The 12765-nt window shown below is 50.4% G+C and overlaps 8 protein-coding genes across 8 annotated transcripts; 2 read left to right on the forward strand and 6 right to left on the reverse strand.

Moving 5' to 3' along the window:
* Positions 1-1123: 1123 nt before the first annotated feature.
* Positions 1124-1927, reverse strand: HO173_009418 (uncharacterized protein; the record flags this gene model as incomplete). Its single annotated transcript, XM_037311308.1, has 1 exon — positions 1124-1927. One exon carries the CDS (start codon positions 1925-1927, stop codon positions 1124-1126), a length of 804 nt encoding a protein of 267 aa, XP_037161742.1.
* Positions 1928-4864: 2937 nt separating this feature from the next.
* Positions 4865-5077, reverse strand: HO173_009419 (uncharacterized protein; the record flags this gene model as incomplete). Its single annotated transcript, XM_037311309.1, has 1 exon — positions 4865-5077. The coding sequence occupies one exon, from the start codon at positions 5075-5077 to the stop codon at positions 4865-4867; it is 213 nt and encodes a 70-aa protein (XP_037161743.1).
* Positions 5078-5379: 302 nt separating this feature from the next.
* HO173_009420 (uncharacterized protein) lies at positions 5380-6350 on the reverse strand (the record flags this gene model as incomplete). The annotated part of the gene is made up of 3 exons (XM_037311310.1): positions 5380-5701; positions 5764-6150; positions 6316-6350. 3 exons carry the CDS (start codon positions 6348-6350, stop codon positions 5380-5382), a joined length of 744 nt encoding a protein of 247 aa, XP_037161744.1.
* A 264-nt stretch (positions 6351-6614) lies between these two features.
* HO173_009421 (uncharacterized protein) lies at positions 6615-6887 on the reverse strand (the record flags this gene model as incomplete). Its single annotated transcript, XM_037311311.1, has 2 exons — positions 6615-6792; positions 6874-6887. The coding sequence occupies 2 exons, from the start codon at positions 6885-6887 to the stop codon at positions 6615-6617; spliced, it is 192 nt and encodes a 63-aa protein (XP_037161745.1).
* Positions 6888-7900: 1013 nt separating this feature from the next.
* HO173_009422 (uncharacterized protein) lies at positions 7901-9109 on the reverse strand (the record flags this gene model as incomplete). The annotated part of the gene is made up of 5 exons (XM_037311312.1): positions 7901-8043; positions 8100-8351; positions 8405-8509; positions 8574-8869; positions 8922-9109. The coding sequence occupies 5 exons, from the start codon at positions 9107-9109 to the stop codon at positions 7901-7903; spliced, it is 984 nt and encodes a 327-aa protein (XP_037161746.1).
* Positions 9110-9162: 53 nt separating this feature from the next.
* On the forward strand, positions 9163-9925 carry HO173_009423 (uncharacterized protein; the record flags this gene model as incomplete). The annotated part of the gene is made up of 2 exons (XM_037311313.1): positions 9163-9375; positions 9428-9925. The coding sequence occupies 2 exons, from the start codon at positions 9163-9165 to the stop codon at positions 9923-9925; spliced, it is 711 nt and encodes a 236-aa protein (XP_037161747.1).
* Positions 9926-10165: 240 nt separating this feature from the next.
* On the reverse strand, positions 10166-10863 carry HO173_009424 (uncharacterized protein; the record flags this gene model as incomplete). The annotated part of the gene is made up of 3 exons (XM_037311314.1): positions 10166-10328; positions 10398-10702; positions 10840-10863. The coding sequence occupies 3 exons, from the start codon at positions 10861-10863 to the stop codon at positions 10166-10168; spliced, it is 492 nt and encodes a 163-aa protein (XP_037161748.1).
* Positions 10864-11186: 323 nt separating this feature from the next.
* Positions 11187-12683, forward strand: HO173_009425 (uncharacterized protein; the record flags this gene model as incomplete). The annotated part of the gene is made up of 3 exons (XM_037311315.1): positions 11187-11463; positions 11521-11757; positions 11806-12683. The coding sequence occupies 3 exons, from the start codon at positions 11187-11189 to the stop codon at positions 12681-12683; spliced, it is 1392 nt and encodes a 463-aa protein (XP_037161749.1).
* Between the last annotated feature and the right edge of the window lie 82 nt (positions 12684-12765).

Here is a 12765-nt window from a genome sequence, read left to right on the forward strand (position 1 = left end):
TGGGTTCTAGAGGTCTCGATGCTTGTCCCGCTGTCTGCCATCTGTCAAAGTGGATAAGGAATGAACTGAAGCTCCTCGTGGATTGTCATGTCTGTGTAGTTGTCCTTCCCGGGTCTAGAGCACGTCTGTTTGCACAATTGTATGGGTATGAAGGATATGCTGGTCCAAGAGGATTCGTCAAAGCTGGTAGAAGCGTTCCCACATCATTGGGCCACGCGAATAAAGTCCGGAGTGCGTTGCTTCCCCGGGTCTCCCGTATGCAGTGGAGTCACATGTACCTGCGTATCAAATTTCCGAGTCTAGATCAGATCGTCAGTCGTGCAGCATGGTCGGAGAGTGAGCTTGTTGATGAAGTATTTGGGAAAAGTGGGTGGAAATGAAAGAAGAGTGAGACGGATGGCCCTGCATGTTCGAAGCGGGAAATTAGATCACGGCCCTAGCTCTCTGCCTGTGAAAATCAAAACCAAACCCCGCCGCTCAATGGCCGAAGCCGAGTGAAGCCGAGACCAGATTCCCTTGGGCGGAGCAAGGTAAATTGCATGTCTGTGGTGGAGAACCTGCATCAAACCGTTTACGAGTTGACATGGGTACTACTTTCATGCCAACAGGACTGGGATGAATGGCATGGATACTACGTTCATCTTCGACTGGGCTGGTTTGAGCTTGCAACAGAACTACTTGCATGAATCTAGTCGAGGCTCTGGAGCACACTTAGATTCTTTGAGTGTCTGACCAACATAGCAATGACGATAGAATGCATGACCATCTATCTGAGATTGTCGATAAGCCAATAACGCCATAACCCAGACGATAGGCGAAGGACAATGTGACTACAACGAGGGTGTGCTAATAAAAACAAAAGGAAAATGCGAGTTGCACGACGCAGTCGACAGTATGCATGCATCATCGTCGTCGAAGAGCCTGCTCGCCGATGCGTGATTTCTAAAAGCCAAGTGGATGTGAATGCAAGCTGGGTAGATGGGCCAGTTCGAACAAATAATCTCTTCCCTGTGCACTAAAGAAATCAATAATCCATCTCCATAGCAAATGCGTTGAGACCACGAGGCGCCGAATGGGCTCCTGGCTAGATACGCCTGCATATCCAGATGTTCTTCAATCTTGGTCAAAGCTCCTTGCCACCATCAGGATCATCATTGTCGTCAAACACGGTACTCCATTCGTTGAGTTCCATTCGAAAGCTCCATTCACTGAAGGTACAGGTCTCGGTACGGCTCTGCTCCCATTTGGCATCATCGGCCATGGTAATGCCGGGACCAACATGCTGGCACTGCTGCTCCTGATACACCGGGACATCTAGCATTGTTGTTGGAAGGTCTGGCGATTCAAATTTGTACTGGTGGTGCAAGGTAACGTCGTCTCGCATCTCAGTTGCGATCCTGTCATGACCATCCTCTTGTAGCTGCAGAGCGTTGGACATAGTTGCCGCAAGCACCTGATGAGACTGGGAGTAGACGCCGCGCTCGTGCTGGGAGACGCTGACATGATTGTGCGACATCATGGCTGTGCTGATGCTACCGTTGAGCCCATGTTGGAGCGCCTGCGTCATTGACCTCACGTTGAAGTCGTTGAGAGGTTTGGGTTGCGGAGAGTGCAGGGCCAAAGTCTGCGAATCCACGACGATGGATGGCCAGGTGTTCGGCGGAGCCCATACCACATTGCCTGCCCCTATCCCTGCTGTCATCTTGTTTCTCTTCAGCTTTGCACGCCTCGCTCTCTTTTGGGCGTTCTCTCGCTTCCGTTGTTCATTCCGATTCTTCTTGCTGCATGTTCCGCAGACTTTCACACCATGGCCGGACAGGGGTCTGATGACTGGAATCTCATCCCCTGGACATGACTTCAAATGACGTTTGATGGTTCGCGCTTTTTGAAATGCTTCACATGGTTCTCTCATTTCGGGCTCCGACATTGGAAACAATTCGTGGCAATCGCGGCAGTGGCGGTAAAATTGTCTGCACATTGTGGTGGTTGGCTGCCGAGGGGGGTGGGTTTCTCGTCTGTGTTTGAGAGAAGAACTCGTGTTTGTTCCAAGGTGTAGGATGTATGTCTGTCTAGGGGGAATCCTGTATGCTCAGAAGATTTGTTGTCAATCTGATACATTTCATGATGGGCAGGCAGGACTGATATACCTCGAGTTGCCCTGGCGCCAGGAAATGAAGCCTGCGACGAAACCGAGACGAGGCTGAGCAGTGAGGGTGTTGTCCATCCTGGATATCGGCTTGCCAAAGTAAAACAAGTGAGACACAGTGGAATGTCAAGCACATATCTCGAATTGACAAAGATCAGCGCCAGGCGCCCTCATTTTGACCTAGTTAGGACAATGGAGATAAGACTGGAGGAATTGGTCAATTAGATGCCTGCGCTTGCCACAAAGGAGCCGTCAGAGCTCGATACATGGTCAAGCAGACATCTGAAAGCGTCGAAGATTAGCGGCACGGATCATCTCCTGCGACGAGATTGAGACGAGGTGGATGGACCTACACACTCTTTCAATCTGACATCTCGGCTTGCTAGAGCAAGTCCGACTAGACTCATTCATTCTCAAGCAGGCTCTTTACTTGCGAAAGCAGGGCACGTGCTTACTCTGCTATCTATCAGCGGCTACCAGCACTGCATCGGCTCAGTGCATGATCCCAACATGTTCCACCTCGAGGGTACCCCTGTTATTTTCGCTCCGTGAGAGCCAGTGGATTGTGTTTCAATCGCAAAGTCGCTATCAGATGCTGCACAATATCTGTCACTGGTGGCTGATGAGGTGATTAAGAAATGACACTCGTTGCATCATAGACCGGGTCTCTCGACTTACCAAAGCAATGCCGTTGCTTGCTTCCACAGTCCCTTGGCGGCTAGAACAATGTTTTCGAGGCTATGTCTCACTGCCACCATCTGATTCCGGAACTTCCACACTACTAAGGCTCCCTGAGAGCGTGGTAACTCAGTGTTTTACTGACTAGTTTGACTTTAGAGCTTCGCCTTCTCTTTCATGGGCACGCAATGGGAGCGCTCGTATAGCTACCATTTCTGATGATCCACGTGAATCTTGTGTTTCATTTGAACTGCTGACGTCAAAGCTACCACACGGCCTGCCATGGGCTTTGTCAACCTACAGCCGTGCCGCGGTCAGTTTCGCACCGTCACTTGGAAAGGCCTAGACGCAACTCTGTCATCTTCCTCCTGATTCGAGGCTTTCGTACTGCTCCCCCTCCTCAAGAGCCGGTCGGGCTCGTTATTGTTGCAACAAATAGCGTCGAGGGCATTGTACTGCCAGTCATGGGGTAGTTTCTGACGATCCAGCCAGATTTGGAAGCACTCGTACTGCCACCCTTGCTCTAGGTCCGGGTCGTGTTGATCGCCAGGTACCCGTCCCCGTCAAAACCACCACGTTCCTGTGACGGACGGCCGAGCCACGCTGTCGGTTTGTTTAGCGCTAATCTTTCGTATAAGTCAAAGCCAGGCACTTCTGATTCGTCTTCGGAAGGGTCCTATTGTAAAAGCAGTGTGTGGGAGGGATCGCGTGATACTGCATTTCTGAAGCCGAATCGATCGACCACGGTGAGTGGATTGTCGAAAAGCCGGGGTACATCTGAGAGCGGATGTGGTGGGGAAAGGGTGTGGATGACTTGCAGACACCCATGAAGATGAATAGGCTCAGCCTTCTGCACCGTCCGCTGGCTTAGCGCCAGCTTTCACCGTCAAGGCGGCCACTTCTGATACATCTTCGGAAGACTTTCCATTGCAAAAGACGGCTTTAAGCATGTCACATGATACCGAGCAATCCTGAAGCAGAAGTGATCGGCAGAATCATGCAATTTGCCTTTTTAGAGGGAAGTGGAAAATATTGGATAGGCCAACGGTAGGGAGAGGGTGTTAGATAAGTGTAGACAAGGATGAGATAGACCCTTGCTTTCCATGCCGTCCGTTGACTCGGCAGGGGAAAGGGCATAGACAGGTGCTTCTGATACACTTTCTGGGTGCTTGTTGTTGTGTAAGCAGACCCTGGTGGAAGCAAGGTACTACAAATCCGATCGGGGAATAATAAGTAAAATAGTGCAACTTGCCTATGCTGAGAAAAAAGAGGTGTGAAGCGAGGAGGATGACGGAAGTTGAGGGTGGTGGGGGGCAAATAGCGTTGGGTGATTGCAGACAAGCACGAGCTTCGTCTTTGCCAATATCCGTCTTATCATCCCAGCGATGACTCTTCAAAGGTCAAGTAAGATGAAACAAGCCGATGCCCAAATCTACCGAGACGCATCCGTGATGGACTCTGTGGATCTCAGACAGCTGTGCTATCTCATACATTCTTGAGTGGTTACAGTGCAAGATCTTCCAATCAAGAACGAGTTGCCATGATAGCAAACCACCACCACACAAGTGTTGTCAGAGAGGGGAAGTAGTAGCATAGCAAACGTTTCCTGTCCAGCACGTCAGATTCATTGGCATACTTTGTAAAGCGCGCCAATGATACTCACTGATTGTTTCCGTTTTCCGTAGAGACGTAGGTCTCTTGGGAAGCAATTAGAGGTTATGCACATGACCTTCACTGCAGATATTTGTGGTGCATCGGTACTTATCCCTTTAATTTACGCAGCGCCAAGAAACGTGCCCGGGAAAGCCCAGGGCCCACGGTTGTCTGCCGTTTCCCATGTGCCTGTATTTGTGGGGGTAGAGTTGAAGGGACAGATACTTTTCATGACATCGCGAGGATTTTGGGGAATCTTTGGGAGCAGAGGAAGTGGTGTAGACTGAGTTTTGAGACTTGCGATGCTCTATAAATCTATATTCTATTTCTAAATTATTATAGTAATTTTTGACCATCACTCTTATATAGTTAGTTTTTTTCCTGGCCTCACGTCCTTCGGTTTCCCGGCAGGTCCATCGCATCCAGTCCTGCGAAATGGGCCAGAGCCCACGCCTGCTCGTCAAAATGGTTGGGTCCCGTCAGATCCTGTCCACCCTCTGGGCTTGGTTGAGGGAAGTCGTAGTTCATGAATCCCATTCCAGGTTCATTTTGATGCGCTGGTGAGTTCTCTGAAAAAGCCGTTGGACCATCAGATGCCATGCTAGGATCTCTTGTGTATTAGCGAGAACCCGGTGGACTGGCCAACTGACCCTTCAGACGTGAGACTGGGCACTCCAAGAAATGGCAAAGGTCTGCTTGGCTGAGACAGAACACCTTTCGAAAACGCCAATTCAGGCTGTGGGAGGATAATGTAAAACTCCATCTGACCATGACCAGAAATCTAATTCCCCAGACGTCCAGCCAGGCTGTTGAGGATACTGTGCATATCCGTTCGGCATGGTATTCAAATCTTCAAAAGCCCAACCGGTTTCGATACTGTAAAATGCTATTCTCCCTGCTTTCTAAGGATCTTGTAGCCAGTTCTTGGTCTTCTGCATACTGCTGCTGCCGATGCGGTTGTAAACCCTCCCATACGCCGCTCCTGGCGCTTCAGGACGCGGTAGAATTCTTCGCCCCGGGGCCGTAAGGACGTAATTCTCCGGCGGTGTCATTGCAACTGTCCTAGGTTGCTCGACAGACTCAGGCGGTGTATTGGCACTTCCCGCCGCCTTCTTCTGAGCCCATTCGATCTGCCGCTCGGTGGGAACGTAAGAGCACCTTCGGTTCCTCCTTGTACACCGCCTGCAGTGGGGTTTCTCGCCGTCGCATTTCTGTTTTGCGGCTCTAAGAAAGCCCAAAGTCAGCTCAATCGAGCGCTCCTTTGTGGAAAGGAGCCAAGTACTTACCGGCACCGCATACAAGCCTGTTCCACTTTCTTCTCGATGACCCGACCGGAGACCCCTTTAACGGGGGGAGCCTTGCGCCTTTTTGGTTCTGGCTTGTTAGCAAGCTCCGGGTGCCTTGCCTCTGTCTCTTGCCTGGTCGGTGCCGGCGCGCGGTGCCTTTGCCTCGGAGCAATGCTTACAGCATCGACGGGTACCCAAAGCTCAGGCGATGCTTGCAGACCTGGGACAGAGGTGACCGTGGGCATGGGATCCTCCCACTCATACCAGTCGTTGGGGGGCATGGCATAGGGACCGGTGAGCTCATCGAAGATCAACGGCTCATCACCGCCAAGGAGCGGAGGATCTGCGAGGGAGACGAGGGTCTGTGGCAGGACTGGCGCCCGTGAACTATGAAGTTTTTGTGTCAGCGTGAGTCTATTGGCCAAACACGTCGAATGGCTTAGGAGTTTGCAGTGTTCGTAGCTTGAGACGAGCAGCAGAAGGACACTGCTATCAGGTACGACTAGCATCCGCACATATAGTAGCGATGGTTCGAGGGAGGGAGCCACTCACTTGGGCGCGGAGGTGGAGAAGTTGTTAGAAGACATCTTTAGCGTTGATGTCTGTTGTCGTCTTGTTACTTCTTCGGAGTCAAAAAGAAGTCTCTTGGAGAATGCAATGAATGCTACTTACCAAGGCACCCTGAACAAGACAGACCACGGTATATATATACCTGGAGCCATTCTCTTTGTCATCTTCCGTAGAGAATTGTATGGCTCCCAAGTACGAGTGCCAGTCACGTCCACGATAACTGCGCCAAAAGACGTCGTCCAATCCCCTAAGTGCAAACGACGTGATGTTCTGTGCTGGTTTCAGGCTGCCAGATCCACGAGAACGTAACCTAGCAGATCAACCAGTCTGATGGTGCCAGCAACGTATCGTTCTATGGCGCTTTGACTCCATGACATCCACGATAATGTAGACAACTTGAATGATCCAATGTAATGTAGTAGCAGCATATGGCGAGCTCCACTTGGGGCCGCATGACTCCTGCAGCCCAACGGGTTAGCTGGGTGGCAAAGAGGGAGCTTCACTCACAGGCTCCTCAGTGAGGGGAAGGGAAAAACTCACCATACAGTTGCCATCGAAAGACAGTAAAGGCCCCATGAGCAAAAACGCTTTCATGCATGATCAATGAGGCTGCCTACCACACCAAGGAGGCAATTGCAGGAAATTGCGTTGTCATTTCGGCCTAGTCTGAATCCTACTCGGATGTTGTCAGGACTGAAACGAAGCTTCCTAACCACTCAAGGCCATGCCACGCAAAGAGTCCAATACCACTCTGATGTTCACGCATCATGGTCGACATCGTCCTCAATACCTGAGGCCAGCATACTGTTCATTTCTCTCTGAGTATGAGGGTGGGAGGGGAAGAGAGTGGCGTGGACATTTTGTGTAACACAGGCGAACTGGCCAGGTTAATATACTACTACACCGGCAAACAACCACCTGCACAACGAAAATTGATTGCTCCGGCTCACCAACTCAGTGGCCAGCATTCATCCTAGATTAGACAGTCTTTCTCTGCGGTCGAATCTTTCTCTGCCACGAATACGTTCAGTGACCTACCGAAGTGTGTCAACGGCTGTATTCCGAATTTTGAAAGAAGCTAACGAATCATGTTTGATGGTCCTCAATATTCACCACGTGATGCTACGATTGCTCGCAACCTGCATCATGCAAAGGTGATTTTCTTGTAGTCATGATCGATCGTGACTACTATGGAGGCAAATCGAAAGAGAAAGTCGGGCCCCTAACCTATGAAAGATGCGTCTATGGGAAAAAGTTGCGGGAATGGCATAAGTTAGTCGGAAAGGTGCTCAACAGGGTCGCCAATGCACGTGTTCACAGCCATGGAAACCCAACGTTCCTTACATCTTAGGAGATCACACTGTTGTACTTCGAATAGATAATACGGTATGGATGCAGGTCAGACGCCTTGGGCGGCGAGAGGTGTTCTCAGCTCCGAGTGCCGGCTTTGAATCTTGCTTGTCAAGCTACTTCAGCTATGGGAGAGCCAATAAATCATACATTGGGTCCCTAGTAGCCTATCAATATACAAGCAAACTATCTCGTAAATTTACAATCCATGAACACATTACTGAGGCTGCTTCTTCTGTGCCGCGGGGCCCATCTCCTTGTCGAAAGCGGCATAAGAGACTTGGAGGCTGGCAACACCATTGATACCGACGTAGAGGATCGATATAAGGATGAAGGATACGAGTAAGCCCATAAAAAGGCCTGGACAGAGTAGTCAGTATGCTGTCTCACAAGTAAACATGTCCTAGGGGAAGTACCTGGGCTAAGATATTGGTATCGTTCGAACAAAGGACCATCTGGGAGTGTAATATTGCCATCAGATGCACGCTTTTCATTCGAAAAGTCTCGTTTGAGGTCCATGTGCACGGGCGCTTGGAATTGAGCATCCATCTCATACGACTCGGACTCAGTGGAGGCTGGTTGATGAGCAGCGTTGGGAGGCGTAGTAGTGTAGATGACAGTGAACTTATTTGATGAGAGTAGGTCAAGGACAGACGCGAGGAAGGCGTCTAATTTATGTTAGCTTCCACATTGCATAGTCGAACAGTGATTTTCTCCACACCGTTTTCAACCAATTTCTGGGACCTGGCGTTACCGAAAGGAAGAGCGGGGAAATCGAGATTGATAACTCTGGGTTTCGCGTCTTCAGAGATTTCAAAGGAGCCAGCTTTATGATGCCATATGTCAGCGAATAATCTCCAGTGCATGTTCCCAGCCCCAGAAGCTCTTACTTGACGCATCCACCCTCAAATGTCTTGCCCCACACTTCTCTTGTATGACTTTACTCAGGTGGTCCCCGCTAATCTCTCCCATCACTTCCTTGACCGCAAGACTTGACCGTATACTCTTATCATTCCCCAGTACTTTCATCCGTAGATAGGGCGACGCTCGGTTTTGGTAGTCAACTGCATTGACGCCCGGCTGCGATACGACGACGTAGGTATCTGATGTACATGCTTCGAGTTCTGGAATGATGACTTTGCTGAGAGACGCTGCGGAGGTAAGATCTGGGGAGGATGCGAGGAGTCTGGAAGTTGTAGATTAGTGGAGCTCGGCTTCGCCCAGAGTTTTGGAATTACTCAGAGGTTGAGAAAAGGAAGAAGGGCGATGTGTCTTTGAAGGCGTTGACTACGCATGCACCCAGGGCAAACGCCCAGATCCTCATTGATAACATTGCCTGTATGTTGCTTTTCCAGGTGCTGATGCCACTTGAAGCCTGAGATGCGGCGACATGTTTGGCGCTAGGATAAACGTTTTTGCGGCGCATCAACGGAGGATTCCCCTCCTTCGAAAATCTCTGGCATCCTTCAGACATCAGTCATGATGCTGGGTAAACGTAAAGCATTCCAAGCTGTGCCTCCACCAAGGAAGAAGCGGAAATCAGCGTCAGCCATCGAAGAGATCTCCTTCGACTTCAGTGCCCGAGAAGACTACCTGACTGGATTCCACAAACGCAAGCTGCTACGAATAAAGCATGCTAAGGAGGAAGCTGCCAAGAAAGACCGCGAAGACAAACTTGCTGCTAGGAAGATCGTATGCCTCAATCTGTTCCTGCTTCCCTGCGGTTCTGACTGGACGATCACAGCTACGAGAAGGGCGGAAAGCAGATCTGGAGAAGCATGTGCAAGCCGTAAATTCCATGATAAGGGAAGCGGACGGGATAGCTTCAGACTCTAGCGGGGAAGGGGTTGAGGGTGAGGAGGAGCCATGGGATGGGATCAAGGATAATCATGACCCTCTAGTGGACCATGAGGACGAATACATGGACGACGATAGGTTTACAACTGTCACAGTCGAGGCTGTGGATGTCTCAAAGGATGGTCTACAGAAAGCAATTCAAGATGCAGAGAATGAAGGCGAGGCCTCGGGCACCGACAGACCTGATGGGAAACCACAGGGAACTACGGCTCTGCAGGGAAGAACAGGATCCGAGAAGGGCAAGCGGGTATGGACCAAAGAGGCCCCAAGTGGCCCTAGAAAAAGGAAAAAGAAGTTCCGTTATGAGAACAAAGCTGAGAGGAAGGCCACAAGATACAAGGAAAGATCGGGCAACAAAGCGAAAGCCAAGGCCAGAAGGGAATGATAAGCGAAAGGAAGGGCATGAGCGTCATGATACCCTTTGAGCCGCAGCAATAAACAGTGTAATCAAAAGCATGATCATCTTTTGAATAGCTAGTCCTTCCGACCAAGGATGCAAGTATGTCTATTGCACAACATTTGGTCATCTTACAGCTCGCAAGCTCGGCGCTCTCCCGCCTCAAATCACCATTGCAGCACCGCAGTAACGCTCAAATGCAACACTCAAGTGGAGTACTCCAGCCGCTCAGATATTCCCAATCTCAAGCTGGAAGTCCTCCAATTCCTTCTTGACCACGTTGTATTTCTGGGCCATCTCTTCATACTTCTCCTCCCATTGATCACGGCTTGCTTCGAGAGCCTGGACTTTGCGTTCGTAGTGGCCGGCCTTGACGTCGGTTTGACGTAGCCTGCGAGAAAGGAGACGTTAGCTTGGTGTTTCTCCTACGCTAGCAGTAATGCAAGAGACTTGGTCATACTTCTCATTTGTCTCCCTAATGTTCTTGTCCGACTCCTCAGCTTCCTCTTCCAGCAGCTGCAGTCTCCTCTGTAGACTCTCATTCTGCATGCCGTGTTGGCCGCTCTCCTCCGCAGCCACCTTGGCTTCCTTGATGCCACCTTCTAGCTTCTCGACCTCGGTCTCCAACAATTGGTTCTTGTGCGATAATGAAGTGATCTCTTGTTCCTTTGCGAGATTCTCCTGCTCCAACGTCTTGACCTTGCCTTGGAGCTCTTCATACTTGGCCTGGGTCTCCTCTTGCTGCACGCGGAGGGAACTCATTTTCTAAAGGAATCCTTAGCATTCTAGCCTCTCCCACATACGTTACAAGCATTGATTGCAGCCACAGAGTGATCAAAAGCATTTGCTGGCCTCGACGCAAACTAAGGTGGGGCAGATATGGGGAAAGTAGCGTTTCCTACCTGTTTGATAGTGTCGAGAGACATGATGGCGGTATCGAGCAAGGTAGAGCGGAGGTGGCAGTTTAGTGGAGTTGCAAGAGATTCAGAGTATGTAGAGAGAGGTTTTTCGAGGGAGAAAAGAGTTATGAAGTTTGTGGAGCTTACGTGGGACCTGAATGTCGAATGATAAAGATCGCCCATGGTGCCCACGCCGCAAGCGTCTAAATCCGGCTCTTAGCCGCGTCTCAGTCGCCAATGGCAACATGTAAAAGTAAACAGTACTGTACACAGTTACACTACAGAAAATACTGAAGACTATCAATGATTGGGACTTTTACGAACTGAATCACCGATCTCCTGAATTCAATATGCTTGCGGCGCGAGACCAAGAAAACCTGGTCCACGGTCATCAAGCAGCAGCGGCTTCAAAGCCGCTCAATCAAGGAGCCAGACAGCTTGCGCCAAAGACTCCGGCCAAAGCACCCAAGACACCCTTCAAAGTTCCATTGAACGATGAAAACAATGCTGGTGCTCTTGGAGGGGGGAAAGGAGGGTTGAAGACCCATGGCAAGGGCAATGAGAACATGATCCTTGGGGCGAAGAAGGGAGGCCTGGGAGACAAGACTGCCTTTGTTACACCGATGGGTATAATATATTCGACTCGCCTGGCTATACGGTCAAGCTAATGTATCCGTGATCCAGCCCCGCGAACTCGAGCGCCTCTAGGCATGAAGACAACCAACGCAAAAGCCAAAGCTTTTCAAACGCCCGCTCCACCTCCGGCTGACAATGATCTGGGCAAGACTAATCAGAAGAGTGTGTCAGCGCGAAAGGCAAAGCCGAGGATCTCCCATGCTGAGATGACCAAGTTGGAGGTCTTGGGTGACAAGGATGTACTGGAAGAAAGGGAGATCGAGTACATGCCACCAGAGGCGAAAGGTTAGCATCTTGCTTTTACCAATCGAGGGCGGCGCTGATCGGCTTTAGATCTACCTGATTATCCGGACGATCATGTTGAACTCAATCTATCCATGTTCGAAGGAGAGAACAGGATGAGAGGGGCCTGGAGCCATTTCATGACTAGGGAAGGGCCTGACGGACTAAGTCATGCCGAGCGAGAGGAGCAACGACTGCAAAGGATCTATGACATAGCTGACAGGAAAATGGAGGCTCTTATGCAACGAGATATTGACAGCATGCCTATTCCATGTACACACTATCCAGAATGTCCGACCGAAACATGCAAAGATACCGTCGAGGCAAGAAAAGCAGCAGAGGAGCAGTATCATGAGACCATAGCAACGATTGAGGCAGAGACTACACCAGCTACCAGGAAATTGATTCCAACCAAGGGACCATCCACCCTCAAATCCAAAGTCGCTGCAGCATCATTGTCTCTGCCTAAACAATCTGGTCCTGCGTCGAAGACCGCCTCAAAGCCCACCTTTGCACCCGCTAAACCCCGTCTTACAACTTCCCTCGTTGCCCGGCCCAAGAACGCACCTGCGCCAACTAATCCCTCACCTATGCGTCATAACGCCGCAGTAGCAGCCTCGAAGACGACAATGGGCTACTCGAAAGGTCGCGCCACTTCTGCCACGCTCCGCAAGACTGTGGTGCCAAAGAAAGATGTCAAGACTGGCTCAAATGAGATACCTGATACTTCTTTGGCGCCAGCGGAGTACATTCGGCGTTATGGTGTACCCCGAGTCGGTAGCGAGATGTGGATTCGCTGTAGGGCCGCGGGATGCTTCGATGAGGATGAGGGGCCAAGTTTGGAGGAGATCTTTGCAGGCGATCATCCGCATGGGTTGGACACGCTTTTAAGAGAGGAAGCAGAGCAGGAGTTTCAATTGACGTTTTGAGGATAGAGGGACCGAATCAGGGTCAGCGAGTTTAACTGGTCCTTTTCTCACTTTCGTACGCTGTGTCGTGCTGTTCTGTTAG

This window comes from Letharia columbiana (genome assembly GCF_014066305.1).
Source record: "Letharia columbiana isolate WasteWater2 chromosome Unknown Sc0000040_s0, whole genome shotgun sequence".
In the NCBI taxonomy this organism is placed as follows: Eukaryota; Fungi; Ascomycota; class Lecanoromycetes; order Lecanorales; family Parmeliaceae; genus Letharia; species Letharia columbiana.